Source organism: Sabethes cyaneus, chromosome 3 (assembly GCF_943734655.1).
Source record: "Sabethes cyaneus chromosome 3, idSabCyanKW18_F2, whole genome shotgun sequence".
In the NCBI taxonomy this organism is placed as follows: Eukaryota; Metazoa; Arthropoda; class Insecta; order Diptera; family Culicidae; genus Sabethes; species Sabethes cyaneus.
In genome coordinates, this window is record NC_071355.1 from 35,493,958 (window position 1) to 35,515,215 (window position 21,258).

The following is a 21,258-nucleotide window of genomic DNA, read 5'->3' on the forward strand; positions in this document are numbered from 1 at the left end:
AAACGGCCAAGTTTGATTTTTTTCGTTTGCCCCTTTTTGAGCTATTCTATTTCAAAAAAGACTAAAAAAACACAGGAAAAACGTTAGAACTCGTTATACGAATGATTTGATTTGATTTGATTTGATTTGTCTTTATTGATGTGTAGGCTTTGCCCGTTATCAGAATTTAAAAAAAATAAAAACATACAAAAAATGACTTATCAACATTACATGGAATTGCTAAAATATTCCCTAAGACTAGATTTTAATTGAACACTAGACATATTAACAGAAATGACGGGATGAAGATTATTGTAAACACCCATTATCCGATACATGGGCTCGTTCCGGGCGTAATTCTGCGACCTGTTTGATAGGTGAAACGGCCTAACCCTTCTTAGGTTGGTTCAACCTTCGTAGTTCGTCACCTGGCTGCACAAATATGGAGCACTGTATTTTCCAGAAACAACGTCTTTGAGAAACAACACATCTATCAAAATTCTTCGATCGCTGAGACTGTTGATTCCTACTAGTAAGCATAGCGATCGGTAGTCCGGCATTTCGTCTCTCCAACCAAGATTACGCACAGCATGTCGCACAAATTTTTTCTGTACCCGCTCAATTCGATTGATGTATACGTTATAAATTGGTCGCCACACCACGCTTGCGTACTCGATGGTCGTGCGAACCAAACCATTGTATATAGCGATTATCGTGTACGGATCATCTAGTTCGCGGCTGTTTCGCTTCACCATGCCAAATAATGAGTTCGCTTTCGTTACAATTTTCTCGACATGTTTACTAAAGGTCAGTTCACTGTCCATTTCCACGCCTAAATCGCAATGGCACGTTTTCCTTGGGACTAAATCCGCACCGAGATGGTATTCATACTCAATTTTGTTAGAATTGCGACCGAGTTATCAACATACAATGTTCTACAAAAATATGTCTTTTAATAAGATAACCAACTTTGTAAAACATTATGATGCAATAAAACCACTGCATTTGAAGTAATCAGCGAAAAAGTGATTTTTGAGAGATCCTTTTGTAAAACACCCTGTAAGTTAGAAACGCCTAAAAATACGCCTACTATGTTTTTGGCAAAGTTACTTACATAATCTTTAGCTACAACTTTGTCGAAGAAATTATCCTTCTATCTCTTTCTTATAAAAAGTTATCATGTGTTATGTGTTTACAAGCCCAACTAGAACTTAGTCGTTGATTTCGCATTGATTGTCTTTTAGAGTTGTACAACTTTGCTGAATATTGTGGGGAGCTATTTTGAACCACAAAAAACTTTCCACTTAATTTTCGCTGCTGGACCACTGTGCAATGTAATGAGTATTATATGACACAGTCCTACGTCACCCTTTCGTACAACCCTTAGGGCTGTATACCTTGTAGTTTTTGTTTACTATCTGGGACTGGGTAGCACTTTGTGAAAACGAAAATAGAAGTGTAACGTTGGAATGAAAGATTTCAAATGCTAATAACTACTAAACTACTGAATGAAACTGAACAATTTATATGTCGTTGGAAAGATAAAGTGGCCAGCAATTTTATGGAGGGGGCGAGAAAGCAATTTTATGGACGGCGTGAGAGGGGGGGAGGGGGGCACCTATACAAATGAAACAAAAATTTTCTCATAACTCGAGAACTAATCAAGCAAATGGAAACAAATTTGGCATGTAAGGGTTTATGGAGGTATGAATTTATTTTATGATGGTTTGAGACCCCTCACCCCTGTGGTAGGAGGATAAGGACTCTCATACAAAAGTAATGGTAAGTAAAAGTACAGCAAAAGTAAAGTAAAAGCACAGTAACAGTAAAGTAAAATAAAGTGAAATAAATACTGAAAACAGATTCAAAACTTTCAACTATCGGTGCAACCTGTTTTGCATTACGAAAATTGTCCCTTATACTTCTCGCAAATAGAACGTAAGTCTGTTTCCAGCAATTTTTAAGTCGACCAAACAACCTGTTAACCTGAATTGTAAATTTTCTCAGACTTGCCAAAACCATGTTGCTAGCAAGTACGTTAAAATCCCCAATAAATCTTGAATTAGCGTCTAAACAATCCGCTGTTCGTCGGCAACATTGAAGAACACAGAAGAAAAAACAAACTACTACAGTCAGTGGTTGTGCATTTTCGCACTTTCGCACCGAGCTGCCGCTTGGCAAGATTTATATTCTGTCGAGCGTGCTTGATCATCGCCGCGCTCTGCTGTCGGTCGGTTTCCGGGCCAACCGCGCGATTTACTACGTGCAAACAGTGTACCGGTGCGGTGTACCGGTCGGTCGAGTCAACGCTAATTACAGGGAAAACTTGCGCCCAAGGTTAGGTGAAAATTTTCACTGCCCCTGCACTGGCGTATGCCAGTAGGGGAGTTGATCCTTTTTTAGTCTCGATCCGCTGGACGAGATTTCGGTTAACTTGTCTGGTGCTGAACCGCGCGCTCGAACCTTATGTTTACAGTTTTCACTGACACCGGCTGTCAGCGATCGGCGTTGACTGAACGCAGTAAAAAAAAAGGAAAGCATAGAATAACACTTACCATTCCCTCGCAGAGCGATACGGTGACGGTGGATTTTTTATCGCCCTCCACACGGCCACGATAGAAACATCCCTGCAGGCCGGCATGATCCAGATGGTCCTCCGGTTTGCGAAGTGTTTCGTTTTGCCATACGTGTGTCACCTGAAATTGTGGAAGGACAGAGGAAAAAAAACGTAAGATTTTAATCGCCGGTTTTGGTTCGCTCATCCCACCAACTGCAAGGCAATGTCCGTTGCAAAGACTCAATAAAATTCGAAGTGCAACTTCCGATCAACACACGCGTTTAATCGATAAAACGTGCACTCGCTTAAGCACCGACCGACGGCCACTTGAAGGTAGAGAATGCAATTAGTGCGATTTCTCTTGCTCCTCCCAGTGAGAGGGCCGCCAATAATTTACGCGGTAATTTGATTATCTTCAAACAATTATATTTGCACGCGAACCGTTGGTTGGTGCGTCCGCAAACGAAAACATCGTCGCGCCGGCACCGCCCGTGAGGAAATAATCATAATTTTTCAAGAGGCCCCCGGTTTCCGTTTTCCACTGCTGCCACCCGAAACTTGTACGTAATTGTAGAGCAAGTTTGTAACATTCGGAACGAACTGTTGAGATAAACGATCCTTGGAAATGGGATTAAGTGTGAATCTGTTTGACAAATTGGCACGGGAAAGAAAAGCACAGCTTGAATTAGAATGGGAGTTTTTTTTTGGGGTAAAAGTATGTACGTACAAAAAAATGTCAAGCCCGTTGGGTAATTTCGAAGTATTTTTCTTTTATTACGATCAGTGAGAAACTACCAAACCGGAGTGCGTGCAAACCGCCTCCAGTCAAAGGATTTTGGTCGGTTAAGATGAGATAAAATCTGTCGTTTATTTAATTGAGATCCCGCGCGATAATAAACGCACGCATCCGCGGGGCACTCATCCTCCGACCAAGCGACCGACCGGATCGGTCCAGCTTTTTCAGCTTTACACCGGGGAGGAAGATGTTCCGAATGGACGATGGCGTGATGTGCACACAGTAGGACATCGGGCGAGCAAAGTAATCGGCATAAATTGGCACCCACTAATTGGAAAATTACGAACCATCGGCTTTCGGTTCGTTTTATTCCTGCTTGAGCCGTGTTTATGTTTTCTCCACCCCGTGGGGACCATTTGACGATGGCCATTACACTAAAAATGGAGTATGACTGAATGACGACACTTACCTTAATGTCTTCAGGCATAAAACTGCTATCTTGCGACAGTTTTATGTGCATATTGAGGCCAAATGCCTCGATCCTGTACTCCGGATGTGGATCCCAGATGCGTGAGGATCGATGGCGGAACAATCCGGTCCAGTGGAATTTCTGTGCATGCTGAGCTCCGGGGGTATCTGCAAGGAAGAACGAAGAAAATTGTGTACATTAAGTGGAAGTCGTCGCATTGCTGAGCGTGATTCATCTGCCTGCGGCAGTAATTTCGCAGGATAATAATCGATGCAGGAAGTGCTGTGGGATTTCGTGGGTTTTGGCTGCGAACGGTTTGGAATTTCGTTTGTTTACGACCATTACGGAATTTGACGGCAGGCTGAAGCTCTGGCTGGTGGTTTGGATTGAGTTGAGGTATGATTGGATCAACATTCAACATCGCCGAGACCATTAGGTGATCATCATTAGCAGCCCTAGTGCCGACCGTAACTTGGGAGGTTGCTTGTTAGAAGTGCTATGAATTTGAAACGGATATGTGTGTGCTTTATTGCGGGATTAATTGGTTGAAAACTGTTTTATTGGCCACTTTATTACCAACGCACATACTAGCAGTGCGTGTGAGAGATGCAGAAGTTTGGCTCATCGTGGAACTTAAACTTTATATAAAGTTTATTCTTGTGGATAATAAAAACGGAAAATTGGATCCACTCGCTTTAATTACTGCCGTTTCGTGTGGGCCATGCTTTGAAGAGCAAATTTTATAACACGAACGTGTGAGTTCTAGCGTTTATTAAGCTTGTAATCAGCAGGAAACTAGCGGCATGGTATTTCAATATATGAGGCTGACCTTGATTAGATTATTATCTGCTACCGGCCGTTCCTTGTATGGCAATTAGCATAAAGGTTAACCAAACTTCTAGAGCTTTGTTCTCATTAGCAAGAAACGATTTCGAAATACAGCCTGGGGTTGAACAAGTTACGATTTAGCTACTTAACGTAGCACTTTAAAATCAATTGTGCAGTTTATCGCTTCTACTTTCCGATAAAGAGTACGAAGAATTACTTTTATATTCGTCATTAATTGAATATTAGAACTAATAAACAATAGTGCTTTATCTGCCATCGTTTGAGCGATACCGTAATTACCCAAACTGCACGATACATCCTCGAATCACCTTGATTGACCATTTACATTTACATAACAATAAGAGTATTCAATAATATAGTCATAAATGGCTTAGATTACGATCTCATAAATAATTACAGTTTACGATTGATTTTAATTCTTTATCCGATAGACCTCCTCAATGTCAATATTTTATTGCTTAATACTTTTATATGACATTATTAGTGCATAAAAAAATGCAGTGATTACAGCAGCCCACTACTGTGTGCTCACTGGTGGTACGGAAAAACAACGGAGAGTTTGTATAGCCAATTATTGCTAGAGGCTATGATCGTATCGTATCATATCGTATGACCCATTGAAAGCAGCTGGTGGAACCTAGGTTGTAGCCACGTAGTGATAAAACGTGAAACAATCACGACAAACACTGTGATTGGAATGTCAGATTACTTTAGCCAGAACATTCCAGCGGATTTTTGCTTTCTGTTAGTGTACAGGAAACAGCAGCTCCGAAGTCGGGGTGGCTCGTGCTGTTTCAAGCAGTCGTCTCCATTCAGCTCGATGTTGGGCCACTCGTCGCCAATTTCCCAGTTGTCTTCGACCTATGTATTATTAGCCCAACCCTCCAAGATTACGCTTTCCCCTCAAGAGCGATGTTGAATAGCATGCAGGATAGGACGTCACGCTGTCCCAACCCTCGCCGCGTCTCGTGCATTATCTGCCATATAGCTAACGACTGTATCGTATGCTGCTTTGAAATCAGTAACGATGTGACTTGGCGCGTACCCAGCAAGCATTTTTATATGTATAAAAAAGGTAAAAATCAGCATTACGTACAGATATACATGCTAAATAAATCGTATTTCATGCGCAAAATTGGCATATCCGTACTATTTTGGAGGCGATATACGTGATTACGAATAATTTTGAGCGTTACGACTATATAAGTATTTATATACGATAATATCCGATCAGACGCGAGTCGCTCCGTACTACTCTACGATTTTGTGCTGAAAATCGTATGTATGTCAGTTATTATCATTATATATGAAAGAAAATCAACTTGATCCCACTTTATCCAGCTTTAGTTACGATTTCGAGTTTGTTAGGAGATATTTACGATAGTTTTCGTACATTGATATACGAGTTGTTGCTAGCTGGGTAGTTGTCCAAGCCCCATGAAGCCCGGCTGGTAATTCCCTACGAAAAAAACCTTGTACTATCGATGGCAGCCGGCGTAACAGGCTCTGGGAGAGTTCCTTGTAAGCGGCGCTAACCAGCGTTATGGCGCGATAGTTGCGGTGGTCGAGCTGATCACCCTTTTAGTAGATGGGAATAACCAGTTCTTCCATCCATCGGTATCTTCTTCTCCTCTCAAATCTTGGAAATTTTATCAGCCATATTTATAAAGCTCTACCGGTAGGCGGTCTTTACCAGCAGGGCCTTCGTTGGTCTTCAGTAAACCAATTTGTCGTTTAACTTCTTGGAGATCAGGTGCTAGGACATCACTATCTTCCATGGGCACTCCTAGGTTAACTTCGGTTCCGCCTCCTCAATATGCACGATAAAATTTAATGCGCACATGCTGCAAACGAACTAGGACTGCTAAAAAATTCATTATTTATTCTATGGGATATTTTATTATGGTCGCTATAAACCAAATCGATCAGAATGATCTGACAGTAAAACATCAACTTTTCTGCTTACGGATGTATTTTTAAGTTAACAGAACTGGCGAACTGATTTGAGGGGGTGAGAAGGAAAGGGGTGTAAGTGCACTATCGGAGCAATTCTAGCTCAAGTAACAAAACGGCTTGTCTCGAATATTTTTTATTGAAATGAAAATTTGCTGATATGCTAGATGCCACACAAGGATTCATTTTCCACGAAGCTTAATTATTTTCGTCAAGAGTAACTTTTCAAAAGGGCGTATTTATAAATGCAATTTTTTTTTTAAATATCGTAACTCGGAAACCACTTCTTTGTTAAAAATGACGTCAACGGAAAAGTTATAAGAAATTAAGTATATTTTCGGAAAAAAATACACTGAAAAAAAAAACTTTTCAAAATCAAGACAAAAATCATTAAACTTGAATTATCAAAACATGTCCCCTCAGATTTATCTCATTTTTATAGCTTAAATTTTTTTTCCCGAAGAAAGTAATGCTTTTGGTTACTCGTATCATGATATATAAAGTATACGAATATACGCTAGAGCCGACCGATGAGATAATTCTGAACTATTGTCCATACCATCTTGAAGGTGACAGTCACTTGTATAAACTTCTCGAAGACCATTCCTTTCTAAGTAATCAGTAGTGTAAGTTACAGCCTATACAGTAATATTACATATACAGTAACGCCACGTAGTGGGACAATTCTGCACTATTTTCGATACCATCTGCAAGGCTGCTATTACTTAACAACTTTCCCTAAGAAAGTAATATCTGAGGTTACATGGATTATAAGCTATAGCATATAAAACGAGCTCGCATATACACTAGCGCCGCACGTTGAGAATATTCTGAACTATCTGCAGTGCTATCTCCGAGATGACAGTCATTTGAACAACCTTCCCGAAGATTGCAACTTTCTAAATAGTCAGTAGCGTAAGATACAGACGATACAAGAATATTACATATGCACTAGCACCACGTAGCGAGAAAATCCTGAACTGCTACCGCCTGCCCGCTTACCTACCTTTCATTGAAGATGATTGTAATATGATTCCAAGATATGCACTTGCCTTTTTCACTCTAAGTAGTAATTCCTTATAATCGCTTCGAATGAAAGGGATACAAGTGCATAACTTGGAAGGAAAGGGGTGTAAGTGCAAATAACATTTTCAAAAATTTCTTATAAAATCCGAAAATCAAAGTGCTTTTCCAAGATTTCAATAGATTTTAATAAAGAAATGTTGACACAACCATAGTGCGTCATTAGTTTTGTATTATTTGGCATGACGAATTTTCTAGATGATGTTAACTTTGGAGCTGATTTTCTCGAAATTCACTTTTTGTCACTTACACCCCTTTCCTTCTGACCCACTCATTTAGCTTTTACCAGAGCGAAATGCAAAAGCTTTATTAAATGCTGGCGGTAGCTGTCAAGCAGCGAAAGCTTAATCGGTTTTATTGCTGCTTTCAGCTGAGCGTGATACGACTACTTGAGCTTATAACCTAATTCTTAGAAGTTATGAAAACATTTTGAGGAGTGGGTCACTTGGTCAGAAATCAGAAACCACGATACGAATGTAAAATGCATTTTTTTTTTCTTTATAAAGCTTTTTGTACAACGATTGCAATTGTCTTGGCCTGTGACAAATCCCAAGTAACAATTTAGGTTTTATTACACTCTTATGATGGCATTTAAGACCTAAATTTGTCATGCAATCCGCCATAAGAGTACAATAAAACTCACATTGCTGCTTGGGATCCCGAGCAGGAGCGAAGAGCAAAATAATATTTAAATGTGTTATTGGAAATCGAATACCTCATATCAAAATTTGGTCTTGTTTTGGCTGACATAGCTGGTAAAATAACAAAAGATAATATCAAAATTTTACTCCTTTAACGCCAAAAGAATAACTACTTGTGTTATTTGAATAACAAAGCAAAAACATGACTGTATTCAGAGTTTAGAATAACATATTTAAATATCATTAAGGTATTGAATAACAAATGCAGTAGTATATGAGATATGTGATCAAAGTGATAAGCCCATACAAAAAAATATGAAATATTAAAAAATCATTTTATAGAATATTTATAATCTAAAATCTCTTTAATCAATAACAAATTTATGAAATATACCGAATGTTATTTTAAGGCCAAAATAAGATATGATAACAAAATCAGTTATTAAACTCGTCTTACAACCACTGTTTTAAATATCTACTCAATAACAAAATGTGTTATCAATGTATCTCCATATCTATTCAATAACAAAATATACCATTATAACACAATTTGATATTGTTTTTATATTATTTTGCTCTTCGCTCCCGCTCGGGATACCTTGTGTTTGATAAATTAATATTTCACAAGCATTAATTGGAGCATATACATTAATGAACAAGAAAAAAGAGATTACATTGTGCTTAGCTGGACGACTAATGGAGCCTCTACCCTAACAGTTGTAAATTTACTTACATTATTGAATAAATAAATATTGTAATGATGTTGACTTAGTAAAATTATATTATATCGTATTTTTAGATGAAATGCAGTAAAATATTTTTCTCTTTGTAATTGTATGCGGTCAAGACGCAAACTCTTTTTTTGAGAAGTAAAGAAATATCAGGAAGAAAAAACACCCGGTGATGGTAAATCACTAAACTTGCCGGTGCGACGTTCGGCGACAAACTGCCTGTGTTTAACGCACGTCCTCGCACGTATCTTCGTGGCGGCAGAAACAAAGAGCAATCATACAAAAAAATAATATCGCAGAGGCGAGTGCGCATGACGTTTGTGGAATGATAGAATTGGGAGGAGGGAAGGAAAAAAGATAAAGAAACTGACTAAAGAAATGACACTGGAGCTCAGTCTCTCGCGGCCTCCTGTCATCATTAAACCTGATTTGCTCAACGATGATTGTTGTGCGTGACTCTGTTTAATGTTGCTCGAAAAAGTTCTAACAATATTTTTTTTCGAGCTCAACATTTAGGCGATTTTATGAACTGTACAAGCTACAAACTTGATTGCCTAGTGTTTTCGTTAGACATCGCGGATCGATTTCGTGATGATACGATGATATTTGTTGCTGTTTGCTTGCAGTCAATATTTTCTCCCGCGTTGATCGACTGATACTCCGCAAGTTTTCGAGCAAAAGATTCAGAAGGTTTCATCGAGATTCATGCGCCCTTGGTTTCGACGAACCGAAAATGAGCTCCATGTCATTTCTTTAGTCAGTTTCTTTAGACCAAGATCATAGGAGCGATCAGATTCTGGTTCAATGATATCACTACTTGTAAGCGACAAATACTTTGTCGCGATCTGTACAGTTAATGATTAACCTCAAATCAGATCATGTTCATTGCACGGTTGCGTTGAGAAATATAACAGATACAGGTGATTAGTTGTGTGCAGCGTATGAATCTTAATGCAAACAACAGGAGTAACCTATTTTCTCGCATCCAGGTAAGATGTAACACTATGATCGACTGCTGAGACTGTTTAGAGAACAAAATCTTGTGATCAGTGCTAAAGATTCACTATTTGTCATGATACAGTACGGATCGCGATCTGCTTGTATGGCGATAACTCACAGATTTGATCAAAATCACTGATTGGGAGCATAAGAACAAAATTAGATACACTCAAATTGCTTTTTACGCGAACGATAAGTAGAGAAACTCGAATGAGAGAATGGCCAAAGTAGCTCAGTAAGTACTTGAATTGAATGAGTGAGTGAGTGAGTGAGTGAGTGAGTGAGTGAGTGAGTGAGTGAGTGAGTGAGTGAGTGAGTGAGTGAGTGAGTGAGTGAGTGAGTGAGTGAGTGAGTGAGTGAGTGAGTGAGTGAGTGAGTGAGTGAGTGAGTGAGTGAGTGAGTGAGTGAGTGAGTGAGTGAGTGAGTGAGTGAGTGAGTGAGTGAGTGAGTGAGTGAGTGAGTGAGTGAGTGAGTGAGTGAGTGAGTGAGTGAGTGAGTGAGTGAGTGAGTGAGTGAGTGAGTGAGTGAGTGAGTGAGTGAGTGAGTGAGTGAGTGAGTGAGTGAGTGAGTGAGTGAGTGAGTGAGTGAGTGAGTGAGTGAGTGAGTGAGTGAGTGAGTGAGTGAGTGAGTGAGTGAGTAAGTAAGTAAGTAAGTAAGTAAGTAAGTAAGTAAGTAAGTAAGTAAGTATATGTGTGTGTGAGAGCGAGAAAGAGAGAGAGAGTAAGAAAGTGAGTGAGGGTGAGTGAGTAAGGAAGAGAGAATGAGAGAGAGACAAAGACAATGTTAAAGGGCTGAAAGAGCGAATCACAATCACAGTATAAGGAATAGATCGAGGGTAAAATACTAACAAAGAAAAGTTAGGCCATTACAAATATTTTATAAAGTTTTTGTCCCTCCGGTGTTGGGCCACTGAAAGGGGGGCCGAAAAAAAAACAAAGAGAATTTTTTAATCGAGCAAAAAAAATATGGATTTTAGGAATTTTTATTTTAAGTTTAGACGTGAAAACCAAATCTATTCTTGCTTTTAATATATACGTTGTTAATTTCCATGCAAAAATCTACGAAAAAAAGACAAAAACGAAAGAAATTTTTTTTGGCCGATTTTCGGAAATTCCGCTGTTTGAATTTCCATTTCTATTTCATGCTAGAAGCGTTAACTCAACTCGTATACTCATTTTTCAAGTTTCTCAGGCTGTAGAGCCCACAGACAATTGATTTTATAAAAAAAACTAGCTGACCCGACAAACTTCGTATTGCCACAAATTAACCTGTGTTGTACATAAATCATGAATCTCGGATGATCTTTGTCACTATCTCGAGTTTTGCAAGCCCCCCAGTGGGCGGCGCTTCCGACGGCGGGTCACCGGCAACACTCGCGACCGGCTCGTCCTGAATGATCTAGTGTTACTATAGATAGTTTTTGTGGTCTTGTTATTGATTAATGTTTTATGGAAGAGTCTCGAATTTCTCGAGTTCGATTAGTTTTTGAGTTTCGCAAAAATTTCTGTTTTATTTGTATGAGAGTCCATATCCCCCTACCACAGGGGTGAGAGGTCTCTAACTATCATAAAATAAATTCAAGACTCAAAAATCTCCTATATGCTAAATTTGGTTCCATTTGCTTGATTAGTACTCAAATTATAAGGAAATTTGTATTTCATTTGTATGGGAGCCCACCCTCTTAAAAGGGAAAGGGGTCGTAATACACCACAGAAAAAAAAACTGCCATCTAAAACTCTCACATGCCAAATTTGGTTCCATTTGCTTGATTAGTTCTAAAGTTATGAGCAAATTTGTATTTCGTTTGAATGGGAGGCCCCCCCCTCCTAAAAAGGTAAGAAGTCCTAATTCATAATGGGAAAAATGGTTGCCTCCAAAAACACCCACATGCCAAATATGGTTCCATTTGCTTGATTAGTTCTCGAATTATGAGGAAATTTGTATTTCATTTGTGTAGAAGCCCCCCCTCTTGAAGTGTGGAAGGATCCTAATTCACCGTAGAAAATATTTTTGCCTCCAAAAACCTCCACATGCCGAATTTGGTTCTATTTGCTTGATTAGTTCTCGAGTTATGGGGAAATTTGTATTTCATTTGTATTGGAGCCCCCCCTCCTAATGTGGGAAGAGGTCCTAATTCATCACAGAAAAAATTCTTGCCTCCAAAAACACCTACACGCCAAATTTGGTTCCATTTGCTGGATTAGTTCTCGAGTTATGAGGAAATTTGTATTTCGTTTGTATAGGACACCCCCTCCTAAAGTGGGGAGGGGTCCCAATTCATCATTGAAAAAAAAATTGTCTCCAAAAACACACATATGCCAAATTTGGTTCAATTCGCTTGATTAGTTCTCGAGTTATGAGGAAATTTGTATTTCATTTGTACAGGAGCCCCTCCTCTTAAAGTGGGGAGGAGTCCTAATTCACCATAGAAAATTTTCTTGCTTTCGAAAACCTTCACATGCCAAATTTGGTTGCATTTGCTTGATTAGTTCTCGAGTTATGAGGAAATTTGTATGGCAGCCCCCCCTCTTAAAGGGGAGAGGAGTTACAATTCCCCTTATAAAGAGGGAGGGGTCTCAATTTACCATAGAATAAATTCTTGTCACCGAAAACACCCACATGCCAAATTTGGTTCTATTTGCTTGATTAGTTCTCGAGTTATGAGGAAATTTGTATTTCATTTGTATAGGAGCCCCCCCCCACTTAAAGCGGGGAGGGGTCCCAATTCATCATACAAAAAAATTTTGTCTCCAAAAACACACACATGCCAAATTTGGCTCCATTTGCTTGATTAGTTCTCGAATTATGAGGAAATTTGTATTTCATTTGTATAGGAGCCCCCCCTCTTAAAGTGAGGAGGGGTCCTAATTCAACATAGAAAATTTTCTTGCCCTCGAAAACTTTCACATGCCAAATTTGGTTCCATTTGCTTGATTAGTTCTCGAGTAATGAGGAATTTTTTGTATGGAAACCCCCCCTCTTAAAGGGGAGAGGAGTTATAATTCCCCTTATAAAGAGGGGAGGGGTCTCAAATTACCCTAGAATAAATTCTTGTTTTTCTGTTGGGAAGAATAAATGCTTAATGCGAGAAATGAAGATTCAGGCAAACTGAAAATTCTTGATATTAGGCCAAAAATATAGACTTAGCGAAGGTGAGAGTCGAACTCACAGCTCCCAATCTCTAGTTGAGCGTGTTGTTTAACCAATTACACCACTAAGCCGTCTATAATAGTCTATAATAGACGGCTTAGTGGTGTAATTGGTTAAACAACACGCTCAACTAGAGATTGGGAGCTGTGAGTTCGACTCTCACCTTCGCTAAGTCTATATTTTTGGCCTAATATCAAGAATTTTCAGTTTGCCTGAATCTTCATTTCTCGCATTAAGCATTTATTCTTCCCAACAGAAAAGTAAAAAGCCGACTGCTATACGTCGTTGAAAAGAGAAAAAAAAATAAATTCTTGTCACCGAAAACACCCACATGCCAAATTTGGTTCTATTTGCTTGATTAGTTCTCGAGTTATGCAGAAATTTGTGTTTCATTTGTATGGGAGCCCCCCCTCTTAGTGGGGGTCTCTAACCATCACTAAAACCTTTCCTGGCCCCAAAAACCTCTACATGCAAATTTTCACGCCGATTGGTTCAGTAGTTTTTGATTCTATAAGGAACACAGGACAGACAGACAGAAATTCTTTATAGGTATAGATTAACTCATATCTTACAAATTATCTTTTTGCCCCCCGATTTTTCAAGCCAATTTCCAAAGGGGGGGGGGGGGGTGACAAAAACTTTTAAAATGATTTGCAATGGCCTTATTATAACTATTTTGTGCAAAATTTATACAAAACTCAACAATTTCAACTATTTATAGTCTTTTCTATTGTGCTTTGATGCTTCTTTTTTTCGACGTTTTTCGGCATCTATTCATCGAATTTTTGTCATATTTCATCTTGTCGTCACTTTTTCGTCGTCTTTTTGCTGTCTTTTGGCATCCTCTTTGTTGTCTTTTGTTTTCTATTTTAAGTCTTTTCGTCGTCCTTTTGTCATCTCCTTAACGTAGTTTTATTGCCTTTTAGCCATCTATCGTATTTCATTGTATTTTTGTTCCCTCTTCATGATTTTTTAATTCTGTTTAATTTTAATGTTTGGTTTTGGCATTTGTTTTTGTTACTGTTTTGAATTTTCGCCATCTTCACGTCGTTTCTTTGTCTCTTTTCAGTGATTTTTAGTCATTTTCGATAATCTTTTATGGCGCTTTTTGGCGTATTTGGCGGCTTTGCATCGTATTTTTCTCAATGGGCTCCATGCACTTTTTCGTTATGTTTCCATCGTATTTTTGGTGTCGTTTTGTCGTTCTTTCGCTGTCTTTTCATCGCCTTATTGTTGTCTTTTGTTTGTATTCGTCGTTTTTAGACATTTCTTTGTCGTATTTACGTTGTGTTTTCGTCGTATTTTCATTATCTGTTCATTGTTTTTTTGATTCTGTTTTTGTTTTTGTTGTTGTTACTTTACTCGTTACTCGTCGCCTTTTTGTCATCCATTTGCCGTGTTTTCATTGTTCTTTGGTCATCATATTGTTGTCAACGCCTATATTATCCGCCTGTATTATCAACGCCATTTTGTCATCTTTTTGTTATCTTTTTTTCGTAATCGGTATTTCTTTGTCATCTTTCCGTCATATGTATTTGTGTTATCTTTTCATAGTCTTTTTGTCTTCTTTTCATAGTATTTTCGTCGGCTTTTTTTCGTTTTTGACGCCTGCCTTTGGCATTTCTTTCGTAGACTTCGTTTTTTCGTCTTTTCGTCGCTTTTTCCCCATAGATTTGTCGTTATTTCGTTGTCGTTATGTCGTTGTCGTTATCGAAATAATTTAATTTCTGAAAATGTAAATGCAACAAAAAATCCGTAGATACCAGTACTTATTTCGTAGGTTCGCAAATACCCAAGTTCGTAGAACTATAGATAACTCCGTAGATCAGGCAGTTTGCAAATTCCCATAATACTGGCTTTACAGGTTTTTTAATTTTTAACTAATTTTGATTTTGATTTAGAAGCGTTCTATGATATATTTTAAATCGGTTTTAAATGGAGCATAATTCAATTTCAATTTTATTTCCAAAAATATCTGACATGCAGTTAAATTAGCAAAATTAATGCTAATTGATAGACACTCAATGGAATGCGTATGATTTAATACAGTGCACTTCAATTGAATGAAAATTCGAGGACCGACAGTACTGGAGGACCATAATTCGTTCGGCACAAGGTCGATGATGATCCATCGTCACTAAGCTAATGTAAGTAATTATTATTACTATTATTATTATTATTATTATTATTCCAAAGTTACAATTTAGTTTTTATTACACTCTTATGATGGCCTTTATGACAAAAATTGGTCTTCAAACCCACAATAAGAAATTAATATAACTCACACTGCTATTCGGGTTATGTTTCAACAGCTCAAATTTGTTTTTTAATTATATCGCTATTAATACTAAATTTTTAGGACTTTATACTAGATTTTTAACAAAATTTATTTACATTTCTAGAACAAAAATGTTAGTTTATGAGGCATAAAAAATAAGCGCTATTTGAGAAAATCGGAATGCTCTCCTAGGTTGTTATTAGGAAAATAACAGATCGTAAACTTTTTAATTATTCCTTTTAGGCTCAGAACACCCATGACAAAACTTCATGAAATTCTGGGATTTCAGTTTGTACGATAATGTTGAAAAATGTCCGTTACTAAACATAAATTTCACTCAGAATTACTTTTCTATCTCCTCTGTATACTGAGTAGAACTTATGTCTTTATTTCTAAATATTCATGATTATTTTAGAGAACAATCCCAACATTCATTTAAGTTGTCTTAACTTCGCCTAAAAAATAACATCTAAATAATTTTGTTCCAATTGAAAAACCTCCAATTATTTTAAAACCAAAACTAGTCGTCTGCGTCAATCACACACGAATCAAGGAAATCAATACCCCAGACTAAACATTAACTGCCTCGAAAACAAAAATCTGTCTGAAATATTTGCCAGGTTAATTTGGCGCAAACTGTCATTTTTACGCAAATTGCTCTATTATGGCGCGCATCTCGAAAGTCGACTTTTTCCCGTCCCGTCTCGTTTCGATCCCTTCCCAAAATGACTTCATAATAATATGCAGTCGGATGGATGTTCGCACCGACCGACCACTCGCGAGTTTTAAGCACACGTCCCGTCAAAATAATAGCATCTTTTACATGCCGCATCGTAAGCGGCCAACGGTTTTGACTTCTCTTCTCCGTTGGCTGTGAGTAGGTGGGTCTACCAATCTTACCGGGAATGAACTGGTCAAGGAATAGAATTCTAGATGTGATGAAACACAAGTAAATGCAAATTAAGCACGTGTGAAATAGATTAGCAGAAATTTTAACATCCACGCACCCCTCGTTCCGTCGGAACGTTCAATTATAATGCATCGCGACTGCCCTGCCGCAGTGATTCTGTTGTTCTGAGCTTGAACGTGGTGAAATGTGATTCACACGTACAATTCTCCAGTCAGTGGGATACCCTGCCCAAACCCGAACCCGAGTCCCGCACTTTCTCCGCGTGATTATTATTACTGGCTGGCTGCTGGCTGGGACCGGGTTTCATCCTGCGAATCCCCAGAACCATTAATACACATCGAACCGGGTATCCCGCGGCTGTTTCGGGGCGATTCGAACGAGTGCCGCGTGGGAACAGAATTTATGCAGTCATTATTTCGATTCTGTCATAATGTTCTTCCTTCATTTTATTGCCCCGACACACGCTATGGATGGAAACTGACAACGGAGAAATGTTAAACTCGTCGATGCCGGGCCGGTCATCACGGATGCGCGAAAATGTCATCTGCTGTATGACACATGCTTCAGTTTGAAATCTGTAAGACGAGACCGACGACGCGACGCTGTTGAGCTGCACGGCACGTTTCGCTGGCGGAAAACGTGATGCGCTTTTTAAACTTGTTGATCACTCCGAAAAAAAAACGAAAGAAAAATACTGCATGCGGAGGAGTTACAGTCAATTCGCATTCGCGCCCCGGCAAACCGACCGGAGATACGGTCACGTCACGATCCGATCGACATAGGCGTCCTGCAGCATACAAACAGTCTATAGACTGGATCTGCACCTTAACACACACGGTCAACACAAGTGATGATCGTCGTTGATGGGATTAGGAAACGGCAGCATCGGCAATGATCCGCGATGCACTTTTGCAATATTTTGTCGCTTCGAAAATAGCTTGTCTGAGCGTTCGAACGGTCACGCACCAAGGCAGTGTTGCAGCGACGCGACGACGACGACGACGGAGCGTCCATCCGTAAGCGCTTAGTGCCGTCATCGGCTTAAGTGCGATCGATGATGGGCGTAATCGGGTTTCAAGGCTTACGGCAGGTTGATCGGGGTCCGAAATGGACTCGGTGACAGTGAGCCGCGTGGAAGACACGCTGTTCATAGCCGGCCCCGAACGATCTGGATCCATTATGTTTGACAGTGGCGGTGGGCTTCGAATTAATGTGGTGTAGTTGATGCCGATAAAACTGAGGTTAATTGAAGCTGAATAAATATACAACGGAAGACGTTCAGTTTTAGTGTGGGATTTGAAAGATAGGAAAAGTTGTTTGAGCGTATAGGCTTCTGCGTTAAACGTTTATAGGATTTTTTAACGGATTGTTGATCGCTAGTAAGTAACATTAGCAGTGCACAGATAATGAAGACGCTTTGCAACTTAAGCACTTTTACGATCACTCATATTTATGCTATTTTTAGCCTAGTGCTACTCATACTTGAATTACACTAGCTTAGAATTAAAACCAGTTAAGCTAATATCCAATAAAAATAATAAACCAATAAAAATAAAGATGATAATAGCTAACCAGGGGCTGGAAGCATGGCTGTCGATTAGTGTGTTAATTAAGTCACTTCATTTCGGTTTGGTTTGTGAAAAAGCAGTGTTTTCTTATAGTTTTTCCGTTACCAAAGACCGTTATTTTGGAATAATTAGATTTTATGGTAGTCCTAATTTTCTCAGGTAACTAACCTGTTTGTGTGATGAATTAGAGCTTTACTCTCTTCAGAAAAGTTATGGAACATTCAATTAAAAATACCTTTGCTGTAGACAACAATTACGATATTAAAGATTCCTATCTTTTATAACTCACTTTCGAAGTCTAACTTAGAATTTGCTGTTAAAATAATTTTGATTTCTCATGAAAACTGTCTCCAGTTTTCTTTGATGTATATTTATTCAAGAACTGAATCTTTTCTTGTGAATTGCTTGTTGGATTTTTACTTATTTCACCTATAAATACCTCATATTTTTTCTCCTATAGAAGCTACAGACTTGATTACTTCCAGAAAACTATGCACAAGCTCCAAAAACTTTCTTGATACAGTTTTTAAGTAAAAGCTAAATTTTTTATTTCTTGCAGATTTGATTTGTATTTGGAAAGTATTCACTGGCGTGCTCAGACATAACCAAAAAGTGGGGGATGCGGCATTTCAGAAGAATGTTTTGGCCTGTTAATGGAGTAATGGAAGGATGGCGGATCTATTATTACAAATAACATTGTCACAAAAATCACAAAAGTACCTGCCGAGTAGGTTGAAAACTTCCGACTTTCGGGTTCGATTGGATTTGGCATCAAAGTTGAAATTGAACTAGAAATTAGGCTTGGAGCTGGACTAGAAATTAGAGTTGAAATTGGACTTGAAGTCAGACTTAAATTTAAAGTAATTTGGACTGGAAGTTTTACTTGAAATTAGACATTAAAACAGACTTAAAACAGAATTTAAAATTTTATTTGAAATTGAAATTAAATTAGACTTCGAATTGGATTTGAAATAAGGCTTTAAAATGGACCTGAGGTTGGACTCGGAATTACACTTGAGATGAGACTTGAAATTTAATTCAAATTGTATTGGACATTAAATTAGACTTCAATATGGATGAATATGAACCTGAAGTTTTATTTCAAATCAGACATGGATACGAAATTAGACACCAAGGTTTATTTTTATCCAGAATTGACATTTTTCGTGTTAATCTCTCGCAGGTTTTACCTCTTTTTTATTGCGTTATTTTTTTTGCATTTCCAGTCCCGTTTTTCCACTTTTTGTTCCGTTTTCTCCTCTTCTGTACCGTTTTCCGATACCGTACCGGTTTTTGTTTTCACTTTCCTTCGCCTTTTCTTCTTTAACTCTCGGTTTTCTTTTTCTCGGTATTGTTTCCTGCTTCAATGTTCCGTTTGTCTTTGTTTCCTGTCCCATTTTGTCTTATTTGCAGTCTTCTTTTTCGTTGTTTTTAATTTTCCGTTTTCCGTCTTTTCCCTCCTCTTTTTTCTTGTTTCTTCGTTTCTCGTTTTTGCCTATTTCTCTTTCTTATCCCCTTTCCTTCCGGTTTTTCGTCTTTTCCTCTTATTAGTGTCCCATCTTTTCGTCTTTTCTGTCAAGTTGATCCTACTTTTGGCTGTTTTTTCCTGTTTTCTGATGCGTCTTCCTTTCTAGTCTCGTTTTCCCTCTTTCACTCTCATGTTTACTCTTTCTTTGTTGCTTTTCTCTTCTTTTCCCGTTTCTCGCCCCTTTCCTGAGTCCAGATTTTCCTCTGATCCATTTTTCGTCTTTTTTCCTCCGTTTTCCTCGTTTTCAGGTTCACTTTTCCTCTTTCTCTGTCTCGTTTTTTGTTATTTTCTATTCTGTTTCTACTGTTTTTTGGTACCGGCTTACGTCTTTTTCGTTTATTAACTCTTATTCTATTCGGTTTCGTCTGTACCGTTCTTCCTACTATGTCCTTTGTTTCTTCGTTGTCACGTTCTGCTTTTTTCCGTATATTCGTTTTATCTTCCGTTTTCATTTTTTCTCCATTTTATCTCCTTTTTTACTCGTTTCTCCATTTTTCTGCTCCTGCTATTTTCTCCGTTTCTTTTCCCTTATTTTCATCCCATTTATCTCCCTTTTTGTATTATTTTTATAGCCTTTTCTATCCAGTTTATCCTCACATTTTCTTCGTTTTCAATGTGGTTTTTCCTCTCTTCTGCCATTTTGCTTATTTTCTCATTCGTTCTCCATTTTCTTCTGTCCAGTCTCCTGCCTCGTTTTCTTTTAATTTCTCTCCCATGTTCTACGTTTCCACTTTCTTTATGTCCTTCCAAGTCAGGTATTTTCTTTCGTTTTTCTTTTTTTCACGCCAGTTTTTAGTCTTTTTCTCTTTCTCCCGAGGTTTTCCTCAATCTATCTGTTTTCTTTCTTTGCTTCTTTTTGGCGTGGAAAGTGGAAACGAAAAACATGAGAGAGAAAAAGAAGAACAAGACAAAACATGAAGAAACTGGACAGAAAACGATAAAGAATGGATGAGAAAAGAAGAAAAATGGCAGAACAGAAGGAAAAACCACAGAGACCAAAAAAAAGAGGATAAACTGGACAGAAAAGAAAAAACGAGACATAAAAGAAGAAAAACGGGTAAGAAAGAGAGGAAAAGAAGAGGAGAATATAGCAGAAGCAGAAAAATAAAAAATGAGAACAGAAAAGAAGGAAATACGGGACAAAAAATGGAGAAAAACTGAAAGCGGAAGATAAAAGCGATAAACGGAGAAGAGAAACAGAACGTGACAGAAAAGAAGGAAAAGACGATTATATAAAATCCAACAAGTTTTGACTTATATCCCACAATTTTTTTGCCCCCAGATTTTTCAAGGCAGTTTTAAAGGGAGGGGGCGAGCGCGGACGGGGAACATGAACTTTAAAAATAATTGGCAATGGCCTGAGAATGAGAAAATAATAACGACCAGTGAGTAATAAGAAGTTAATATTGAGAAGTGATTAGCGAAAAGTAGTAAGAAGCAAGTAGCAGTGAGAACTGACTAGTAAAAAGTAAGTAAAGAGAAGTGAATAGTGAGAAGTCAGTATAATGAGAAATAATTAGTGTGACGTGAGTAGTAAGGAGTGAGTAGTAAGAAGTGAGTAATGAGAATTAAGTTTCGAATTTCGAAGTGAGAAGTGCGATGTGAGTAGTCAGACAAGAATAATGAGAAGTGAGTTGTGAGCAGTGAATAGTGAATGGTCAATAGTGAGAAGTGAGTAGTTTAAAGTAAGAAGTAAGAAGTGAAAAGTAAGAAGTGAAGAGTAAGAAGTGAAAAATAAGAAGTGAAAAGTAAGAAGTGAGACATAAGAAGTGAGTGTAAGAAGTGCAAAAGTAAAAAATAAAAAGTAAAAAGTAAAAAGTAAAAAAT

General features: G+C 38.2%; 1 protein-coding gene across 7 annotated transcripts in view; it reads right to left on the bottom strand.

The window, feature by feature from the left end:
• LOC128741210 (A disintegrin and metalloproteinase with thrombospondin motifs 1) overlaps positions 1-21,258 on the bottom strand; it is a 540,214-nt gene that overhangs the window by 227,809 nt on the left and 291,147 nt on the right. For all 7 annotated transcript variants that reach the window (XR_008412203.1, XM_053836850.1, XM_053836847.1 and 4 more), the window contains 2 exons: positions 3,742-3,908; positions 2,535-2,675 (listed from right to left, as the gene is read on the bottom strand). Coding sequence is in view for 6 of the 7 variants with exons in the window: in XM_053836850.1 (XP_053692825.1) it covers positions 2,535-2,675; positions 3,742-3,908 (308 nt within the window). In the remaining variant the exon portion in view is untranslated. The remainder of the gene's footprint in view (positions 1-2,534; positions 2,676-3,741; positions 3,909-21,258) is intronic.